The following is a 23,048-nucleotide window of genomic DNA, read 5'->3' as shown; positions in this document are numbered from 1 at the left end:
GACTTTTTTCCCCTCTGCTGTGTGTATTTTTGAGGCTGCCTGCAGCAGCCACTTAGATTCTGCATGGCTTTCCCAGAATCTTTGGCCTGTTGTGTGCCCGCTTTTACTTTTGACTTGGAACAAAGATGTTGGGTTTTGTTTTTACCTCTTTAATCAAAGTCGGACAGCCAAAAGTTAGATGCTGTGTGTGACTCCTGAGATTGCTTTACACAGTCTGCAGTTAACAGTTTGTTTAAAAAAAAAAAAAAAAAGCGCCGTGGCTGGTTTTTAACTTGTTTACGTGGCGAGACTTGTCTAAGCCTTGTCTCTCTCTCTCTCGCTCTCTCTCGCTCTCTCTCTCACTCTCTCGCTCCTGTTTCCCTTTATCACCTTTCAGATGCTCCCAGACTTGAAAGCAGACAACCAGAGACTAAAGGACGAGAACGGAGCGCTCATTCGAGTCATTAGCAAGCTTTCCAAGTAGAACAGACCCCACCCGCCCCATCTTCTGCACCCCCCTAGTCCCCCATGGCAGTGACTAATGGAATTGCACATTTAGATATTAATTGCAACAGACATCGGAGGCAAGACTCCCTTTTTTTTTTTTTTTTTTTTTTTTGGGTTTTTTTCCCCTCTCCCATTGTTTTTCTCCCGACTCTTAATCGCCCTTTTGCTCCTTCACCACTGCAGCATCCACCCATCATGTTCATCCATCCCTCCCCTCCCCATGCACCTCCTCGAATTGAACCCACTAGATTGTGTGGCTGCTGTCCTGATAGAACCACTGAGTTTACAGAGCAAAAGGAAGGTGTGTGTGTGTGTGTGTGTGTGTGTGTGTGTGTGTGTGCGCGCGTGTGTGAGATCAGCATGTAAAAGCATTGTGGGCGGGGAAGCCTGAAAACTATTTAACCAGTAAGCCTTAGTTGTACATAAAGAGAAAAAGAAACACACTTGCATCGGTCTCTTCTGTCTCGCTCCTCCGCCCACTCCGGGCTATCTCTGAAGAACAGATATTATCCACCACCTGATTTTATTTGTGCCACAATCTCTTATTTGATGTAACATTTCTTCCCGTGTACGTGTTGTGTGCTGTGCAGTCCCTCCACTTCCCCTCGAAACCCTCAAAGTGCCACTTCTGCCTAATATCAGCTCCTTGTGGCCCCATCATTTTTTTTTCTTTATTTACCACCCCCCTTCTCCCCTTTCCACCCACAGATCACTAATGCACACACAGTTCTCCCACCCCCTCCAAAATTTTTTTTTTTTTTTCTTTTTTTGTACCTCTGCGTGTCTTCCTCCAAGAGGGAAATTTTGGATTCTCGCTTTAGCGACATGAGGCGGACCTGGTGGAATTTAAGCTTTCACTGTATGTGCAATATGCATTTTTTTCATTTTCTTTTTTTAAATGCTTTAATGATGACGAGTCCATCACAAGTAGGATTTTTCACTCTTCCACCACTCCCATCGCTCACCTTCTCCCCCTCCCCTCCCCTCCTTTTTTTTTTTTCTTTTTTTTTTTTTTTAGGTTTGTAGTGTAGTCAGTTTATACTCTGTATTTCTCACTTTGTTTTAGCAGGTACTGAGTGATGCTGTATATACCTGTATGTATTTGTTTGAGACCAGCACATGGCATGCATTTATGGTTCCCGTCTGTTACTATTAAAAATTCCAGAGGACAAACAGGTGTGTTTTAATTATTATTATTATTATTATTATTATTATTATAATTATTTTTTTTCCTTTATAGACTAAAGACATTGGATACAATACAGTAGAGCCTCTCTTGTTCACGGGACGGCTGGCAGTGTTCAGTGCTTTTGTTTTCCGGTTTTAAAATAAGTGTTCGCACAATTGTAAAAGTTGAAAAAAAAGAAAAAAAAAAGAGAAATAATCGCTTCACTACATTTCACTTTCTTTGTATTCAGTTTCTTGGAAGAGTGCTGTTAATTTTGTTTCCATTTTTTTTTTTTAAGCTCTAGTATTATAGCCAAGGTGTTGTCACTTAAAAAAGGAAAAAAAAGTATCTTAGGTATTGCTAACCCAGTCCTTTCTACAATGTCTACATGCACTGTCAATGCCATGTGAGGAGTCTTGATGTCAGGTTGAAGCAAAATTGCCACCATCAAATATTCCATTCATCTGAGAACATTTTATGCATTTCAGTGGCCTTTTAAGGATATTTTAGTCAAAGAATTTAAGACAAAGTCACTGCAGATGGACTGACCATCAACTTTTTTTTTTCTTTTGTTTTGTTTTGGGGTTTTTTGTTTTTTGATTTTTTCTTTTTTTTTTCTCCCATCATCTTGTAAAATAGGTGTGTGGCTTAATACATGCAAGTTGTGCTGTGACTACCAACCACTGAAGAGTTCATTAAAAATAAACTTGTACATTGTAAAGTTCCCACGTCTCTTTATTTTCCCGTGGTGTTTTTTTTTTTTTTTTTTTTCTCTCTCTCTCTCTTTTCTTCATTTTAAAGGTGTTTCAGCAGATGGGACACCCTTTTATTTACAGTGTTTCTGTTCATAAGCTACAGAGGTTGTAGCTTATAAATTTGCTCATTTGTAATTGTCTGTTTTTGTCACTCTTAACAAAATGAGTACTTTATGGTTTCAATTGCCTGGTTTTTAGCCAACGGTGGGACTGGTAAACTGTGTGCCGAATTGAAATGTACGCCTCATATTTGGTTCAATTTACTGCATTCTTAAGCCAGTGGTCTCAGAATACAGATATGCAAAAGTGCATACAAAACATTGTCGTCAGAAGTCTGCTGAGGCCAGGCTATTGCTTGATCCGATTGTTCCTGGTGGAAATCTGACTGGACAGGGGTACCAAGATGAACTGCTCCGATCTCCAGGACAGTAGCTGTTCATGCACTGCCTGAGTACTGCAGGCCTTTCTGGACCAGGAGTCTGTACAAATACTTCCTTAGCCAGCATTTAGTCTTGATAGGTTTCCATTATAGCATGTTCCAAAAATTATACCCCTTTTTGCAGTTTCTATACTTCGCAGCACCATGCAGTAAACCAGATCGAACCCTTTTGCAGGCCAGTTTTAGCACAAAAGAAAAAATACTAATTTTACTAATGTAAACAAAATTTGCCCAAGACAGAAATTGTCCATGTTATTTGCTGATGTTTGTGTGGCAGGACACATCTTTATCTACAAAACTCATGGTTTATTTAAAGTAAAAAAAAAAAGAACATTGAATTTGATTCATGCGTTCATTCTTTAATCTGAGGCAAAATCATTGCAGTCTTTAAATCCTGCCATTTAGTATGCATACATTATTTAATAGCTTATTTTTTTATATACCCCTTATTCCTCCTGCCTTTCCAGGCTAGATTGAACCTCTTGAGGTTCTGTTACTACCAGTAGATGGTGCTCAAGTTTGCAGACTATCATGTGAACTATGTACCATTTAATTATTCCAAGGCAGTCTGAGCCACTCAGTTCCAGTTCTGATCAGTCTTTCTTTATATTTTGCTTCAAAGATGTAAACGTACACAGCTCACACACTCGTGACATGTAGCTCGTGTTGTGCTCAGTTTCCTTCCTGAGCTTAAAATCCCTGCAGTAGTATTCACACTCCTCAGCCTACACTGCTTCGCTGCTTTTAATGGAAACCCAGAGGATGATACTGGGTTCTGAATAAAGTGAAGAATCAGAAAACACGCATGCACATTAAGTAACTGACCTTCCACTACATACCACTGACATTTTTTGTAAAGACCATGTGAGGAAACACCTTTGCAGCAAGCCTTTTCCCTGTTTCGTCAGTAGCTGTCTGCGTCTGTGATGATTTCCAATCCTTAGATAAAGCTTTGCGATTAAGCTGTGGTATATGTTGTAATTGCCTAAAGTCATGCAAAAGTGTCTTGCTGTTCTATTTTCCATTGCCTCAGCATGTGGTTAAGAAGTGTGGTCTGCATCTTGACTGTGATATGGACATGCTTCCTCGAGCGTCTCGAGCAAAATGTCTTCATGAGGATTTTGACAGATGATTGGAAAAGAAGATTCCTGGCCTTGAGTGTGACTCCATGTAGTTATAGGGAAAAAATGGTTTGAATTAATGCTCCCTGTCTTTGATGTTTGTTTCAAACTGGAAGAAAACACCAGGACTCAGTGTATACAGGCAAGAGTTTAACCTGGAGTTATAGGAAATTTTAGACTTCGTGTGTGTTGGTGGGATGCTTTAGGAACCATGATTATCATCACTAAAACTGGGTAATTTGTAAGATGGTTTAATTGAATTCAAAAATACTTCAACCAATGTACTTCAGATTTTTAGCCTAATTAGAGTTCATCATCTGGTGACTAAATGTAGAAAATTAAATGATAATCTGTCCAATAATTACTGAGATGTTTTGGGCCAATCATCAGGGTCAATAATGGGACCATGCAAAGTGGCAATCTTCCAGGCTGGAGTACCACAACTTGCAGTTCCCCCACTGGCCACTTGGGGCGCGCTCCCCCAAAAGTCATTGACTCTAGTGATGGGATTTCCGGCTCTTTTTAGAGAACCGGCTCTTTCGGTTCGGCTCACTAAAAAGCGCTCTTTCAGCTCTGAACCGACTCTTCAGGTTGTTTTGTTGCTTTAATTAATTTATTATTAACAATAATATAAAATTATGCACAAAAGGAATTACTAATGTAAAAAAAGTGGTTTTATTTATAAATGTTTATACATAAATATATGCGGTGGCCCCTAGAGACAAGACACGTACAAACTCCAAAACACATTTCTAGCATGAACTGAACTTCCAAAACAGAGCTACCTAGATCACCTAAATTACACAATTGAAAGCATGAAAGCATATGTGTATTGTTTGTGTATTTATACACAAGCATTAAAATGTAGTCAAATAATTTTTTTAAAAAAAGTTCATTTACCTGTTATTACCACATACCAAATCCAGTCGTTGGTACTTGCTGGCTTGTGTAGCCACTAGGTAACAAAAGCTCAACACTGCGCCTAGCATCCTGGAGCACTTCTGTTGTCTTTTGTACGTGTTTTGAGTTTTTACGTGTTTTGGAGTTTGTACGTGCTTCAGAGTTCGTACGTATTTTGAAGTTTGTATGTGCTTTGTCTGTAGGGGCCACCGTATATATACTTTTATTTACTCCACATAAAATGTAATAAATAAATCATATAATACAAAAATTAACTATTCACATTTCAACTTTTAACTATTTAAATTTTCAGCTTTTTCCTTTTACAAATTTAAAGTGAAACAACACAAAACACTACAAACCACAACACAATTAAATATAAATTATAATATGAAAACAAAAAGAACATGCATATCAAATCAAATCACTTTTATTGTCACATCACATGTGCAGGTACATTGGTACAGTACATATGAGTGAAATTCTTGTGTGCGAGCTTCACAAGCAACAGAGTTGTGCAAAATACAATAACGTAAACAAGCAGAATACAAGAATGGCTACATCTGAAACTAATATATGTACAATATACAATAGTATATGCATTTCTGGATGTGTATACTAAATATTTTTCTGTGTGTGTGTGTGTGTGTGTATACACATATTTTACAAATTAAATAGAGTAAACAATAAAATAAAATATATAAAAATATGCAGAGTTGAGATATTCTCTGTCATATGGGCCTGTATGAATAAACTTTCTGAATCCTTTATCATCTGCAACTGAAAATAGTTGTGGATGATTACTATACCTTTCTAATGTGACGTTGTTGTCCCTGGCTCTTTCTCTCTCTCTCTCTCCCTCCTGCTCTGTTCCTGTGCTACTGAGTGTAACTACCGCCCCTCCCCCCTCTTCCCAGCGTAAAGCACAAGGCTCGCATGCGGAGTGAAGCGGGAAAAAAGTGCGAGAGAGAGGTTGAGAGAAAGAAAAGGAAAAAAAACACTGCTCGCGATAAGGAGCTGGCTCTAAGAGCCATTTCGTTCGCGACCGACCCATCACTAATTGACTCAAGGTTGAGTCAGTAAGTTTTTAAGGTTATTTAATAGAAAAACCCACCGATTAGTGTCTACTTACATCTTTCAACAGCTTGATGAATTCTGGTATCATCTATCACAGCGGTCCCCAATCCCCGGGCCTCGGACCGGTACCAGTCCGTGAGTCGTTTGGTACCGGGCCGCGAGAGTTGAGGCTCAGGTGTGAAATGTATGGTTTTCAGGGTTCTTATCGGTTTTCAGCATTATTTTGTTATCGTTTTTATCGTTAACTCTGTTTTCCTGGGTCTTTTCACGTGAGTTATGAATAAATCTTCTTTTTTTCGGTACCGGTACTAGTTTTATTTTGTTGTATTTATCCGTGACACCTTAAAGGCCGGTCCGTGAAAATATTTTCGGGCATAAACCGGTCCGTGACGCAAAAAAGTTTGGGGACCGCTGATCTATCATCTAAAAAAGGTCCCCTCTACCAAGTAAGCAAAAATGTGACAGAAGAAAGACAGAAAGAAACAACAAACATCTGGATAAAACGTCATCGTCTTCCTATTCACCTCAAGTCTGAACTGAAGTCAGGGTTCTGAGCTATGAAAACGTGTATAAAAGTACTTTTTAAAATTCATCATACTATCGTTTTATTCTCTTTAAAAAAAAGTTTAAAGAGCTTAGGCTAGCAGCAGCTAATATTTAGCTGCTAGCTAGTTCAGGATATTCTCAACCACTTGTTTTCTATTGGACAGAAACAAACACTGACTCATCAACCCGTATCAGAGAGCGGAGTGACTTATTACATATGAACGCCAGGTACCGTTGTTTGTCATACAGTGGCTACTGTATCTAGAATTATAAGAAAACAGAATTCCGTTTTCAGCTACTGACATCTAGTGGTGAGATTTTCAGAATCAGAAAGGGTTTTATTGCCAAATGTTGAGCGGGTTTACAACATTAGGAAATTGCTGCGGTAACTACAAGCTGTAACTGCTACAAATTATGTTGTTATGTTGTTTTTAATTTTCCTCTTTATGATAACCATGTAGGAGTAAATGCCTATGTAACTCAACTGTTTTATATTTTATTAAGACTTAAAGTCAAAAATGTATGTTTCTGAAAAAGATGCTTTTTCAAGTCACTGAACTGAACTGGACTTCTCAATTGTGTTTGTGTTGGTGACTAATGTTAAAACTCGATAAAGCGCAAGAAATCTCAGCAGACCTAAATGGTCACGTCATGTCATCTCCACCATGACGTGACTTGCTCTGCTTTTCAAGGTTAGGAACCATCCACAACGATGGTTAAGTGAGATGCTCTCACTCATTTTTGTTACTATGATGGTCTAATCTCCCTGTATTTTCCCAACTCTATCGTTACAGTGCCTCAAACAAACCTCCTCCCAGTTTTAATTTTAAACTCCCAAGCATAATCTTAGGTTCTGAGAGATGAGCAAAACCCTCGGCTCACTCTGTGGACAAACAGCAGGGTTTTGCTAGATGACAAACGATGACTAATCGAGGTGCACGGGTGACGTGACAGCTCAAGTCTGCCACACAAACAAAGATGAACACGATCAGTTAAGAAAAATTGGATTCAAGGCGGGTTGAATTGCGATGGGTGAATCTCGAAAAGAGGAGAAAAAGATGTCGGCTGGATTTACAGGAAACTAAACATCCTGCTCTGTCAAGGGAACACTGAAGAACCTATAGATGAGTGTAGTTTTGACTAGATTAATCAAGAAAAAATTGGCTTTGGTAAGTCACAGATGAAGCTGAGACTGATTCTAGCTTCATTACACTTTTGTTACAGTTTGAGGATATCAGCATGGGTTCATTTTCACACAGACTAAACAAATGTCTAGTTTAGTCAGTGGAAATGTTAAGGAAAAATATTAAACTAGAGAGTGGATTGCTAAATTATTAGCTAAAGCTAGCAAGCTTGGTTAGCAAGCTGGTAGCATTAGCTAATAATCAGCTTATTTGGTTAGCAAGCTGTTAGCATTACCTAATAACAAGCTTATTTGTTATATATCATCAACCTATACAGTTATTGTAAAATATACTCCAAATATTTTTTCCGTACCAGGCTGTAAATCTGTTATTTTCATGGCGATGATTAGCATCATCGAGTGGCCATTCCAGAAGCTGCAGGTTTATTAGAATATCTTACTATTACTGGGTTGAACCACCATTTATCTCTATTACCTCCTTAATTTTTTGAGTTATAGATTTAACAAGGCGCTGGAAACATTCCCCAGAAATTCTGGAGTTGCTGTAGATTTGTCAGATGCACCTCTATCTGGTCTGTTGTGGTGAAGAGAGAGTGAAAACAAAGCGGTCGATTTACCGGTTGATCTACATTCCTACCCTCACCTGTGGCCACGAGCTCTGGGTAGTGACCAAAAGAATGATATCACAAATACAATGGGTGGAAAAAATTAATACTCTTAAAAGAGGGACTTATCATTTGGTCTTGAATAACCTGCTGTTTCTTGTTTTAAACTTCCTACTTGCTATAATTTGTGCCTTGCATTCAAACCGTTTCATTAGAGGGCCAAAATGAATGGATCAGCAAATGGATCACTGCTGCATTTCTTCGGTATCTTATAGGAAGTGTGTCACCTACTACCATCTGCTTTCCGTCCGGTTAACTTCCTTCCTGCTGTTGTAGCTCAGTGCTGAGCTCTGCTGACTCACAGTCCTGGACATGATGGAGGATTAAACTACAACAGGACTGTAACAGGAAGCTCAGCAGCATAAATCCAGGATCAACTTTGGGGAAAAAGAAAAAAGAAGTATTCTTTCCGGGTTTTACAAAAAGCTCTCCACCAAGAAACTTGAATCTATACGTCCTCACATTCTTGGCCTCATTTACCAGGCTCACATAGCCTGTATTTTATATTCAGTGATTCAGTAGTTTTATTAATATATGCCCTCCTGTATTCATTTATGTGATATTGAAGTTTGGTTTAGCTTTTGAGACATTGCAATAATCAAGCTTCAGACTCTTAGATTAGCCAAGCCTCTATTATCATCATTGTGAGGTAATGCAGCGCTGACCTTTGAGAACAGCGTTAACATTTTAAAATAATTTATCTTGAAAAACCTTTCAGCAAACAAAAATGAGATATATCCAGTTTGATAAGAATTCCATCAATTGTCTTTTTAAATACATTTCTAGAGAAAGCAGTGTCAGTTTCTGAATAACACTTCCTAATGTTTGATCATGATAAGATTGGCGCACCCTTTATGTCTACATAAAATGACGCTGTTGCTTCTGCATAGGTTGACCTCAAACATCCCTTTCCCTGGGCAGCCAAAGAGCTTTGTGCAAATAGACACCAATACAGCATATTTCAAGCTATATGACAGCAAGTGACTGATCATGAAACAAGCTCTTCTTGAACTCTTGAAGCTACAGAATGAGCTGATGCCCATATTAAAATACCCAACTTGACAGAGTTGAAGAGTGTGTTTACAGTCTGGCTTCTCTAGCTAATTTCCCCCCTATTTTTAAAAACATACATTCTGTGCTGAGTGATTGGTGGGTGCTCTTTAGTCTGATTTAACAATTGTTTGTCCTAAAAGATACTCAATGTTAGCCCTGTTAGCATCTCTATTAATAACGAGTCACAGATGAGCCTCGCTAATCAAGTGTGCTCGCCAGTGCTAGCATGAACTTACAACTCCAGAGCGCTAGCCTACTATTCAAATATGGCAATACTCAACTTAAACACACAAACAGTATTAATTTATGTATTAATGCTACACTTTTTTGCCTTCATACATGCTTTAATTCTTCTGTTAGTTTGTTGGGAGCAGCCATGAGAAGATGAGTACACTGTGGGCATAAAGGAATGGACATGGTCATGTAGGCTGTAGTGTTTCATTTGGTACTGAGGGGCCCAAAAGTGTGTCAAGAAAATCCCTCACGCCATTACAACAACACCGCCAGCCCAAACCGCTAATACCGGGCATGCTTTCATGTTATTTATTCCAAATTCTGACCCTTCGATCCAAATGACATAGTAGAAATCGAGACTCGCGAGACCAGACAGCGTTTTTTCAATCTTCTATTGTCCAATTTAGGTGAGCCCGTGTAATTTGTAGCCTCGTAATCCTGTTCTTAGCTGACAGGTGACCACACCTGGTGTGGTCTTTAGCTGCTGTCTGCTTCAATGTGTTGTCCTCTTCAGGTTGTAACAAGCAGTTATTTGAGTTATTGCTGCCTTCCTATAATCTTGTAGCAATCTTGCCATTCTCCTCTAACCCTTGACATCAACAAAGTATTTTTACCCAGAGCTGCTCAGTTGATTTTTCTGTCAGACCATTCTCTGTAAAACTTAGAGTTGGCTGTGTGGGGAAAATCCCAGTAGATCAGCAGTTTCTGAAATACTCCAGCCTGGCTGGTACCATCAACCTGCATTCAAAGCCCCTAAAATTACCTTTCGTCCCCATTCTGATGCTCAGTTTGAACTTCACCAGATCTTTTTGACTGCGTCTTTATACCATGTCATGATCTGATGAACAGGTGTGCCAAATAAGGAAGTGGATTCATCACAGGAACACCTGATTTGTGACTCTTTTCTTCTATGAAACAACAACACATCACAATCACCAGATTCTCATTTAAAAATCAAAAAAATATTTCCAAGGCTTTCTCTTGTGAAAATCCCCTGTTCTGTGGACTCCTGGCCCACTCGACATCTGTGTGCAAACATCTGGTAGGCTTGGGAGAAACACTTCTTGAATACTTCCTTAGATTGGACAAACAATTTCATGGGGGAGCGAGCTCGGCTTGAGTCTGCTCGCTACAGAATTACCCACCTAATAGCTCCTGACTGCAGCATTACTGTCAAATAAATGAAAATGTGTGAATGCAAGAGTGGCTATTACACACTGTTATGTATAATATATTTTTACGTGCACTGCTCATTTTACAGCCTAGCGAGCGCTGCATTTTATTCCTCTTTACCATAAATGTGTTATGGGTTACAAAATGCATGATAGGGCCACTTATTAAAGCTCTCAGAGTCTTCTTGGGTACTTTGAATACAAATTTAGTGTTCATTATATACAGAGCCTGAGCTTGGCTATTTCAGTAATGCATTACTGGAATGCTATTGGGCATTTAAGTTGCACAGCAGCGTTTGTGTTGGCATGAAAGGAAACACTTAGCAGCAGCCTTTAAGCACCCCCGTTCCTCATTCTTTTTTTTCTCCCCCTCCTCAAAAGCAGACAGAAATATGCTAAATATGCAGCAGAGTGACCCGAGTCCATAGATCAAGGTTTATTTTTAGGAGAGGCACCTCACTCCCATGCTCCACCCAGGTTTTCTCATTATCTGTACCAGGGTTAGCACATGCAGAGATAATGGCTGAATGCCTGGCCTCCCACTCACTCCTGAGACACGTGGATAGGTCACATTTTTTGCTCTTTATGGCAGAAAAACACCAAACTAATAACATGTAAGCCAATCTATTTCAGATATGTACATTTGAGTATCCATGGTAAACTTCCCTTAAAGTCAGTGCACCCTTGTGAGCAAGCTGGCCGCACACAAATCAAACACCAATAGGCTCATATCCTTCAGCACAGGTGAGTTATGGGGCTATTAACATAGCATGAAATTAGGTTCCTGACAGTAAGCACCTATAGCAGCTTTAAATCACTGCACGCAGAGAAACCTGTGCTTGTACAGTTGGGTAATGGCATGAACGTGGCTGGAATATCACTGGAATGCAATGCAGGGTAATGAAAACGGAGCTTTGCAACAGTCAACAGTTTGCTGCAAGGACTCGCATGATGTTGTATTAATTATACTTCCTCTAACTTCGGCTCATTATGCAGGAGAACTCCAGAACAGGTTTGAAATGATAATGTCTTTGGGACTTGTTTTTAGAAACAAAGTTATACATAGACTCGACTGAAAGCTGCAAAACCTGCTGTATTATAATGAGCTGGTAGCTGTTGTGCGGCTTCCCATCATATTAACTCCTTGTTTTGAGTTTGTGCTTGAGCTTGAAAACAGTTTTGTCATTTGCTGACTCCCTCATAAAACTGTCACTGTGCTTCTTGTCCTCGAAGAGAGCTTCTCTGGCATTTTCTTTGTGCACTAATAGTAGAAGTAAACTGGATTTGTGAAGCATCTTTCTTGAAAGCAATGATCAGACCTCAGGATGTTTCATAAAGAAGTCCCAAGGCCTGTTTCTGTGAAGTCAGGCAGCCGTGGCTCAGGAGACAGCGTAGGTCATCCACTAATGGGAAGATCGGTGGCTTTGATTCCCAGCTCCTTCAGTATGTGTCCTAAAGTGTCATCGGGCAAGACAGTGAACACCAACAATATGTGAATATGTTACCTCACAGCAAGAAGGTCCTGAGTTCAATTCCAACATCAGGCCGGGGTCTTTCTGTGTGGAGTTTGCATGTTCTCCCCTTGTTTGCGTGGGTTCTCCCCGGTTACTCCGGCTTCCTCCCACCGTCCAAAGACTTGCAGTTTGTGGGGATAGGTTAATTGGAAACACTAGATTGTCCATAGGTGTGAATGGGGGAGTGAATGTGAGTGTGAATGGTTGTCTTTGTCTATGTGTTGGCCCTGCGACAGACTGGCAACCTGTCCAGGGAGTACCCCACCTCTCACCCTAAGACAGCTGGGATAGGCTCTAGCCCCCCCACGACCCTGAAAAGGATAAGCGGAAGTGAATGGATGGATTTTAATTGCTTTTTCACGTAAACACAGAGATAAAGTCATCATAGCAACACAGACTGATGTGTCACAGCTCATTGCGGCAATTTAAGTAACTGTAATTATGTTATTTCCAATGAATAATGGACTGGTGCTTATATAGTGCCTTTCTACTCTATTTGATCTCTCATAGCACTTTCTTACTGCAAGCCTTATTCACCCATTTGTGTTGTTTTGTTTGTTTTTCTACTATAACATTCATACACGCACTAATGCATTTGGGACAACATGCAGACCAGAGGAGCTGGGGATCAAACCACTGACCTTCTGATTAGGAAGCAACCTGCTCCACAGCCACAGCCACTCTACAATACAGACCCAGTTCAGCTTACTCACCTGAAACCAATCTTTACTCTTTGGGACTCATCTTGTTTTTTGTTTGAAACGGCTGTAATCGCATAAAAATATCCGCATCATTTACAAAAAGTGACAAACACAAATGAAGATTGCTTGTGGCTTACCTTTTCTCTCAGGTTACAAACATCTGCATTTTGCTATCTTAGAAATATTGTCCACGTATCAGGAAATTATCAGAGGGAATGGAAAACCAGCGAGCTGTCAGTAATATCATCCGCAGGACTTTTTTATGCTGTGACTGTGGATTTTTTTTATTGGTCGAGCAACTACAAGATGAATATTGTCTTATTGATTTTACCCTGCCTCTAAGGGGTGTATAATCACAAACCTGTCACCTCACAAGCCCAGTTCTCGGGAGAAAAGGGAAAACAAGATGCTGCTCTCACTTGGAATGTAAGTTCAGAAGAAAATTTGAGACTCTGAGACATACTCACTTTAGTATTTAGATGAAAATCTGCTGAAGCCACATATGCAGTGTGTAACTGAAATCTTGCTCTCTTTTTTTGTAAACTAAGCTGAAATTGAATTTCTTGAGTTAGTTTGTGATGTTTAAGAAATTGCAAACAATCCTGAGACTTATTTGGGCCCAGAAATCATCAACGCAGTTTTTATGATCATAAAAAGTGTAGTTAATTTGGACACTGCATCAAAACAACTCCCTAAATACACTCACCGGCCACTTTATTAGGTGCGTGTTGCCGTTACCTTTTTTCTTTTCTTTTTTTGCCTTAATTCGTTATGGAATCGATTCAACAAAACTGAGGAAGCATTCCTCAGAGATTGTTGATGGGAAAATCCTATGAAAACAGCTGCTTCTGAAATACTCAGACCAACAACAACGTGCTGCATTCAAAGTCAGCGAAATCATCTTTCTTCCCCACTCTGATGCTCGGTTTGAATTTCAGCATGTCATCGTGACCATGTGTACAGGTCTAAATGCATAGAGCTGCAGTTATGTGATTGGCTGAGTAGATATTTCTGTTAGCAAGCAGTTGAACAGTTTGTACCTAACAAAGTGGCCGTGTAAGTGCCTGAAGGCTTTTCGCTATGCTGAGGTGAAAGAATTCCTTCTAGAAGGACTGTTCCTGTCTAAGAAACACACTGAAAGTGTTCACACTAACATTTCGTTATGCCTTGTTCTCCCAAGACAAATCCCCTTAAGGCACTGTCAAATGAAACAGAACATCTTTTCACCAAATCTAAACAGAAAGGAGATGATATCCCTGTTTAAAGGCTCTTTCTGAGATCTCAGATTGAAATTTTTTGCTCTTTTTTAATGTAATGGAGGTTTATTATTGTTATCAAACATGTGTTCTGTCTGTTGAACGCATGATTCAGTACTTTGAGGACTCGGATATTTCAGAGCAACAACTGAGTACAGATATAATTGCATGTCGATTTTTAAAGTGGAGTTTCCCGCTGTCGACGAAGTTTCAACTTTGAGTAGCGCACATTTTTTGTAAACTGTCAAGTCATAACAAAAATAAGATGAAATGAACTGCTCAGTCATCGAAAGTTGCCCTCACCCTACCCAGGGATCAAGTTTCCCTGAAAGCAGGTTTTTCATCTGATCAGAGCTGGTTGGGTGAGTTATCGGGTGCCTAAGGGACTCTGTGGGACCTGCGTGAGAGAAGTTGTTGAGAAATGCCCTTGTGCCGAAGTGTTGCACTGTGACTGTGCAAATATCAAAGGGCCACTGAAGACGTGAAATCAGCGACACTGTTGCTGTTGACACAAGTCAGAGCTGCAGAGGTGTACAGGGACTTTAACAATCACATTTTCAAAGTCTCAAACTTCCACTCAACTCTCAAAGCAAAATACAAAGTTTTCAGTGAATTACAGAAAGCTCTTAAAGCAAGGAGTGGATGGATTTTCAAGGACAGGTCTGGACCCACCAGAGGGTCCAATTTGACCAACTGATGGCTAAAAAAAGTATGAAAACAGCAATGAAATTGTAAAAAATGAATTTTGATTGCTGAGTGGTGATGCAAAGCCAGCATAACTACACAGGGGTGAACAGAATTCTAGACCTAGAGACAGTGTTCAGATCATAAAGAAGTAAAATACGCATGTTTATTACAAAAGAAACTGTACATGTGAAGAGTTGTTGCTTTTGCACTGTTAAATATGCATGCACATGTTATGACAGCAGACCTTGCCCTTATTCTTGCGGAGCAGTTAATCATGCTTTTGTAACTGGGTGGCTCATCAAAGGGGAAAATGCTTCTTCTTTACACTTTTTCTTCTTATGGCAAGGTAATAAAAAGGCCCCAAAGCTAATCTAAAGAGCATAAATGCAGATCTTATACAAATGAAAATGTTTATCAAATTTCTATTCGACAATGGAACCGATCCTTTCCTTTCTTTACACTTATTAAAGAAAGGTAAGGAGGGCTTTGCAGTCATTTTACTGGTCTTGGCTAGTTTTTTGTAAAATAGATAAATACTTTTCAAAATTATAGAAAATTATTGTCATATTCACAGTGAAGAAATATGTTCCCCTGTGCAATGACAACAAATGGCAAACAGAAAATATATATGTATCCACATACTAAATTAGATAAATTAGATAAATAAACCAGCTAATGATTTAAAAACAACAGAAACAATTGTAAAAAAAAATAAAATAAATAATAATAATAATATGATAATTAAAACTGAAAAAAGATATAAATATATACAAGCAGAATAAAAGAATCTGAGCTGCTTGAAACTTTGTACACTTTACACAACTTACATATAAGGAAGCATGAAAATACAGAAATGTTATGATAAAAATAATTAACTATATTAACCTTTATCTTTATGGAAATATCGCCGATAAGTATTGTAAAAGCTTTAACAAATGACCTTAAACCCGAAAGCACCTGTGGGAACAGTAAAGAGTTATTACACAGCGCCCCTCCTCTGCTTCGGCTTTAGTCGGAAGTGTTCGCCCACTTTCGGGATTCAAGCCGGTGTTTTCAGAGGGGCAGAGCGAGCGCCGCGGGTCCCAGCTCCGCAGACTACAGCAGTTCATGTGAGAGCAGCTCGGGCACACCTGGTTGGACCGTGAAGAGCAGTTCAGCGACCGAGACAGCTCCACTCAGGTGGGTTTCTACCTGAATTTATACCTTTGTTGTTCTCTCGTCAACTTCTCCACACTCTGACTTTCTTCTTTCGGGCGGAAAGTTACCTTAGAGATAAACGGACTTTGTAAACTTTCTTTTTAAACAAAACCCGTCCTGCACGCTGAGTATCGCGAGGTGGAGGTGAAAACACCTCCATAATGAACAGCTAAGTTTACTTGTCCTGACTTTTTATTTTCATTCTACCTTTCAGCAGCTCCCGAGTTAATCACTTGAGGAATGTGGTGCAATTAGGACAGCGACCGAGAGCTGAAAATTCATATCAACTTCAACTTTTAAGTTACTTTTTTTTTCCTCCCTTCGACTTTGAACTTATCAGAAAAAAGGGATCATGGCCACAGGCGGATTCAAGTCAAGCGCCGCGACGGACTTTTTGGAGGAGTGGAAGGCAAAACGGGAGAAAATGAGAGCCAAAATGCTGGGGGACATTGCCGCAGCCACTGGTACTCCCTTGGGTGCCAGTAATACAAACAGCAGCCGCAACGCCGTTCCTCCTCCATCTCCTCCTCCTCTTCCTTCGGCCACCGAGTTCACCAACAACGGCAACCCGGACCGAAGCTCCTCCGCTGGGAACTGCCACCCCTCCTCCTACGCGGTTGCTCGGTCCTCCTCTGGCACTTCTCTAAAGAGGCCCGAGGAGGAAATGCACCACCCCGTGACACCCTCAGCCACGCCGGGAAGCAACCTGAAGAAGGCCCTGCCTCAGCCGGAGAAGACTCAGGACTCTACTCCCATGGCTTGCAACGACAGTGACAAGGAAAGCCCGTCACCCAGCAGCAAGGGCAAGGAGAAGAAGAGCACCGGGCCCAGCGCCAGGAAGGGGAAAGGACAGATCGAGAAGAGGAAGTTAAGGGAAAAGAGGAGATCCACAGGTGTCGTGAACATACCATCCAATGAGGTGAGTCGGGGGAAAAAGAGGGCAGCGATTCACCTTAACATCAGAATGGGTATAATTTGGAGGCCCATTTTGGGATTGGTCATGTTTTTTCTCTATTGGGAATAAAAGTATTCCCAAAAAAGTATTAGTGAAAGTTAGCCTCTTGTATGTGGAAATAGGTGGATGCTTAATGCTTGTGCATTTTTATTTTTTGTAAGGAAATAGTGGCTTCTGTGTGTTGCACTTGAACACCACTTGCCTTCCTACACTCCAAATTCCTCCCATACATGTGTCTGGTTTAATCGAGCCTCTGCTGGAGAGAAATGAAAGCAGTTCTCAGATGGTGGGAGAGGGTGGAGGTGTACAGTATGTGTGCTGCACATTCATTGTTATTGGATTTAAATCATCTCGCACTCCTGGCCGATTCCTGTGGTTCAGACACATGCAGGAACTCTGATATGAAGCTTGGCCAACACTGAAAAAACACTCAAATTACACAGAAATTCTCGGAATAGATGCCCACCCTTTTGTTTTTTGTTGGTTTCTTTTTTGGTAAGGGGATGGTATTCTGACCACCTTTCATTCTCCTATTTGATAGCCACCCAGAACAATATGCCCCTGGGGCAGCACAACTTGGAGTTTGACCAGCCTGTCAGTTGGAGCCTAACATCCTGTTATTAGGTGCTCAGCAGTGCCGAGCAAAGCCGTTTGAAAACTGGTCACAAGCCAGGCTGTAATGCTGGGCTTCAGCACTCTGGGCTGCGCCAGATATGCTAGATCGAGCCCATAGGCAGCTCATTATGTAGTAAAGTGGGCGAACCGTCTATTATTGGGGGAGGTAGGAGGTGATCTGATGAGGTGGTGAGCTGATTTGTGTGAGTGGGGAAGAGGGAGAAAGAAGTGGAAGTGCTGTGGTCTGAGAAAGTTTGTAGAACTTCCTGAGGCAGGTCCTTATCCCGAAAAGTATAGTGAGTATAAAAGATGGACGTACCTGCTGGTTTTGAATTCAGCTTTAAGTGTCCAATGAAAGAAACTGCAGGTTTTCTGTGCACTAGACTTGGGTGCTATGGTGATGCTGATGTTCTTGCAGTCCAACACTGTGCCCAGTGTGCTTGTAAACTATTTACATAACCTAATTCCTGTTAATGTTTTTTTAATTGTTATTTAAAAGTTAATTATGAACAGCTGAAGGCAGATCACTACATTTGTTAAATAAAATGACAAATACTATGCAGGTTTAAAAAAAGGTTCATTGCTGAAAGCATTTGTATTCATCTGACTCCACAACTCTGATTGGTAGGTTGTGATCATCATACTTTGTCAAGCGTCGTCACCTGGAGTTGGATAACAGTGCTTAAACTGGTCCGCTTATCTTCCGTTAGCGGTGATCAAATGGAGACCTAAAGCCCAGGTGACTGCAGGCAGCAAAAGATCAATCTTTGACTTTTGTCTTCAGCTGCTGAAGTACCTCTGCTGGTAAATATAATGTGACAGATTTCCTGAATGGGAAGCCAAACTTTTCCTCAAGTCGGGCAATCAGAAACCTGCGTAACATGAGATTAATGCACGTGTTTCGCGTTATAGTTATGCCGGTGATTTCGAAGGAGCATCCCCGGGGACATTTTGACACGTGTCTGATGCTTTCGCAAACCCGTGCCAGTTATTCAGAAGGTCAGCAGGGTCAGACGGTTACCAGCTTAGACGATCGTATCTGTTTGGCAGCTATGTCAGTTATGTAAATGCATTTGTTGCAGTTAAAGAAAAGCGCTCGTGCACAGATCAGAGGACGCCATGATTCTTTGTACTTTGAGGCTTTTTTGTTTATTTCTGGGTACAGTGCTCTCATCTGCCTTCATGTATTTATCACATTTCAGTCATACTGCACGGAGCAGCTCGTCTTAAGGAAGTGCAATCAAACCAGATGATTACCGCGCCTGAGTTCAGTGAACCATTCCCAATCTCATCTGTTTTAGTGGGCTGAACCGAGCACGATGAAGCATAAACGCTCATTACTGAACTGGACTTTGGTTTGAGCACACTTGCCTGGTTTGAGTTCACCATTAAAGGGTGTACTCCTATAATCAACCTCCAGCATCTTAAATTTGTCTTGAGTATTTTCAGACTTCCTAAAGTTGCAGTTTGAAGTCATTTCCTGCACTGCCTCTGGTGCAGTAACCCCTTCAGGAAAAAGTAAAGATTTTCAATTACTGTATACCTCATTAACTCAAATATAACACTCAGATTCTACAAAAAATATAAAATTAAAGTTTTTTGATGTTGTATTGTTCTGTTTATTGATGAATTAGTGACGCTAGCTCCTACTTTTTTATCTGTATTGAAAAAAAAAAAGTAGTGCTTTTGTTGTTTTAGTTTAATATTCTTCTTAATATTCTAAGTTTTTTGGCATTGTGTCACCATTTAAAAGTAATGTTTACCCAACTGTAAGTTTTATAATCCAGCTTTAATTATGGAAGCTTTATCTCATGGTTTGAGATCCTGTGAGCTTTGCACACAGATGGAAACACAAAAATCCAGAAACCGGTTGCCCGGCAGATGGACTCCTTTTGTGAAAAGTTTTCTCTTTTCTCCTCCTGTTGGATTGGGGGGGGGGGGGACACACCAAACTATGCAAATGAAGACTTGCTCACACAAGCTGCCTTTGTGATGTGAATATTAGTGGACAGGTGTGAATAGAGATGCCTGGGATTATCTCCCCGCTCGTTCTGTGCAGCATAATAGCTGCTGAGCGGGATTTCATAGCATCCTGGGAACCCAATCTTCTGCCTGTTGAGGCCATAATGGCCCGATAAAAGCTCCCAGCTCTGCATTGCATCAGTCAGTACCTCATCCAGCGAGCCGGGACGGTGTCTCCTTTCTCTCACCCTGCTCACTCCTGCGGGTCCGAGGGCATTGTTGCCGATGCTGACCTTTGACCTGCACAGCACATTGTATGTGTCTGAGGAATGCGAAAACAAGAGTTTAGATTCAGTGAGTTCTCTCATCTTAAAATGTTTTGGGTTGTGATGTAAGCACGTTTCCCATCAGGTCACGCTGCCTGCAGTCTTGTGGTGATGAGTCATGTCGCTCATTGTGCCGTTGCTTTTTAAAAAAAAATGCATGACCTCTGAGAGTTATGAGGTTGTGGTCTGCCGCTCCAGCCAGTGAACTTTGTGTTTCATGTACATGACTGAGTCTGCTCCACAAACACTGCTGGGGAGCGTGGAGCTATCCGGCCCCTCGCAGCTATTTGTCTGCAGCGTCATTGAAAAGGAGGTCAACAGGTTTAAGGTGCAATGCTGGACCGAGTGCTCACGCAGTTAACACTCTGGCGATGGGATGATACAGGAGACAAGAGGGCTCCCTGTTTAACTTAGTTATTTGTGACACCACAGAGTTGTTAATACACTTTAGGCTTCGTACAAACTCATGTTAACCTGTTAACACATGAACCAGACATGACTAATTAAAATTAAACTAAACTAGGTTGTAGGAAAAATGTGTTTTCAACTGAAAATGGCTCAAAAGAACCAATTACAATGATATTATGCACTTGCAACTAGTCTTTCGATTTAATCCTAGTCAGTTTGGCCAAATTCACCTGTGCAACAATGATGAAATGATAAGGGAAGCATCTGCTTATTAAGATTGAGATTTCTTAACTCTTCCTTCACTGAAGCTAATAAATGCTAAACTAAAGATTTCTAAAGAAAGCAACTCTTCCAAACAAGCCATACTTGTTCCGTCTTTTTCTTGGCTGTCACGAAGATTAATGTTTTACATGCTGAGGCGCGTAGAGTCTGCGATGATGATGATGATTATTATTATTATTATTATTTTCTCCAGGTATTGCACAGTCTGGGTGTGACCTAGGTGTGAATTTGTGGGGACGCCCACTCCTGGGAAAGTTGTGACATCATGTTCATTCACACCTGAATGTTCCAGCTCTACAAACTGCCAAAATTTTTGCTTTTATAGAGGTGCTCACGCTTCCAGGTGATCGGTTAATTCAGGACAGTTGACTAGTAGCACCTGGTTGCTACTTAATATCTTGATTTCTATGGCAGCAGTAAGGGTGTACTTAGGTTTCCTGCACTACCAGTCAGGAGCAACTTGTGAAATGGCACCTGCAGCAAATGCAGGTTTAGCAACAGACCTGTTGTGAATATGTGGAAAAACACAGAGATATTTTGTGTTTGCATCACATGACACATTACTGAGAACTAAAAATGGTGCAGACAAAAGGACACACCTCAAACTGAGCTAATCAGCACATCAGTCACAGGCATCCAGAGCTGCACAGAGTTCACGGAGAGCGAGCTGTAGTCTATTCAAACACTTCATCTGAATTCCTTCCACATGGAAATTTCACCAAAAATCCATGTGCGTGTCAGGATACACAATAAAACTGTTTCAGGATAAAGTGTATATAACTGTATATGAAGTGCAGTGTGGTGCAACTCAAATTGGGCTCGTGCACAGTTGAGTTTTGGCATTGGTTCTTTCATCTGCTCTCACAGATACAGTCTGCACTGACATTAATCAGCAAATACCTTAAATTCAAACACCCCTGCCTTGTTTGTTCCCAAATTAGTTTCTGCTCCATTTTGTTCTTTGGTGAAGTTCATTGAAGGGTGAAAGTTTGGAGAAGGGCCATGCTGAGGGCAGATGTTTGGTTCCTTCCAACCCAAATCCAGATGCAGAGAAAATGTTTAAAATTGGTTTCACAGAATGGATGAAGATCAGCAGATTTTTTTTTTCTTTTAACATATTTGAGGAAAAACTGAAAATAGAGCATGTGACCTTATAAAACATTACAAGGAAAATAGGCAGTTTTTGCTCAGCACAACATCGCCATCATCACCATCACCATGGTGATCAAGCCATAATTTTTATGCTAGAAAATGACATTTAACAGATTTAAAATTTCATAAAAATCAGTTAACGGATCAAGATGAGAATTGTGACAAAATATCTATAAAGTTTCTTTCCTCTGTAGAATCAATGCATATAAAACTTTTCACTGCACGCTTCACTGCCGGACAATTTCCTTGCTCTTATTTTGAAAGTTAAAGTGACTTGGCTAGCTTTGGTCCTTATGTTTCCTTCCTTACAAGGTGGGCAGTTTACTAATGTGCCAGTCTTAAGTATTATTTAGCTGCCTCTCCAGTGAGTTGGGCAAACTCCAGGTCTATGTTCTTGTCCATGTTCTGTTTTTAAAAAACGGTTAAGAAAATAGGTTTATAATTGCTATGCAAGTTATCTGGTCATTGCCGGCTGCAGTCCAAGACCGTTGAGTTAACTCTCGTCTGCATAACAAATGGAGTCACAGTTGGGAAAGTTGCTGATATTTCTCTTTGACTAAAGTTTTGGTTGTTTTGTGGAAATGAATGCAAACTGCCACAAACAGAATTTAAACTTTAAATTTAAAAGAATCTTTGACTTTTGGCTCTTCAAGCTCGTTATAGTTGAAGTGACCTAAAATGTGCAGTTCAGTAAATGCAAGGCACAAAAAAGTTGGCTAAAGTTTAAAGCTGCAATAAACTGACAGTAGAAATTAAAGTCTGCAGTAGTTTGCTTATTAAAGGCTCTCAGTTCACAGCTGGACAAAAGCATGCAAGAATGTAAATTTGCATGGGGTGGAGTGTGCTTCACTTGGTGTTTAAAACCTTCTCCAAACAAGGTCACATCATCACAGTAAATACCACAGGGATTTTATCATAGGCTTAGGTAAGCATTGGGCTATTTGGGCCGGGTGTTTTGTTTCCTCCTTTTCATTTGTTGGTTGAACAGCAGGAATGCTAACCTGTTTAATTAAAGCACGTGTTCGTAAAAGTGAAGTTTCTCCAAGCGAGAAGCACCAGTTTCCAAGGAGAGCATTTTGAATTGTTTACAAAAGCCCTTGTCTGTGGCCTCAGCAAAGGAAGGAAGGAGCTGATCTGCTTCCACGATGAAGTCTTTACCAACCCACCAGGCACCTATCAACACCACATAAAGCACACAGCACCCTTGTAATGGGCTGTGACACATGGGTTAGC

The 23,048-nt window shown here is 40.5% G+C and overlaps 2 protein-coding genes across 12 annotated transcripts in view; both read left to right on the top strand.

Annotated features, from left to right (window-relative positions):
* Positions 1–2,378, top strand: part of ppp1r12a (protein phosphatase 1, regulatory subunit 12A) — a 63,694-nt gene extending 61,316 nt beyond the window's left edge. For all 9 annotated transcript variants that reach the window (XM_082510201.1, XM_082510200.1, XM_082510202.1 and 6 more), the window contains one exon: positions 377–2,378. In XM_082510201.1, coding sequence (XP_082366327.1) covers positions 377–463 — 87 coding nt within the window. In that variant the 3' untranslated portion in view covers positions 464–2,378. The remainder of the gene's footprint in view (positions 1–376) is intronic.
* Positions 2,379–15,930: 13,552 nt separating this feature from the next.
* The window catches only part of pawr (PRKC, apoptosis, WT1, regulator), a 70,080-nt gene continuing 62,962 nt past the window's right edge, over positions 15,931–23,048 (top strand). The window contains exons 1-2 of one of the 3 annotated variants that reach the window (XM_082510489.1): positions 15,931–16,097; positions 16,456–17,034. In XM_082510489.1, the coding sequence (XP_082366615.1) occupies positions 16,468–17,034 (567 nt within the window). In that variant the 5' untranslated portion in view covers positions 15,931–16,097; positions 16,456–16,467. Of the gene's footprint in view, positions 16,098–16,329; positions 17,035–23,048 lie in introns of all 3 variants that reach the window. The other 2 variants (XM_082510488.1, XM_082510487.1) reach the window with 2 other exon arrangements.

Source organism: Aulonocara stuartgranti, assembly GCF_965226115.1.
Source record: "Aulonocara stuartgranti genome assembly, chromosome: 17".
Classification (NCBI taxonomy): domain Eukaryota; kingdom Metazoa; phylum Chordata; class Actinopteri; order Cichliformes; family Cichlidae; genus Aulonocara; species Aulonocara stuartgranti.
The sequence above is the reverse complement of the archived record's forward strand: the minus strand, read 5'-3'. Positions and strand labels throughout refer to the sequence as shown.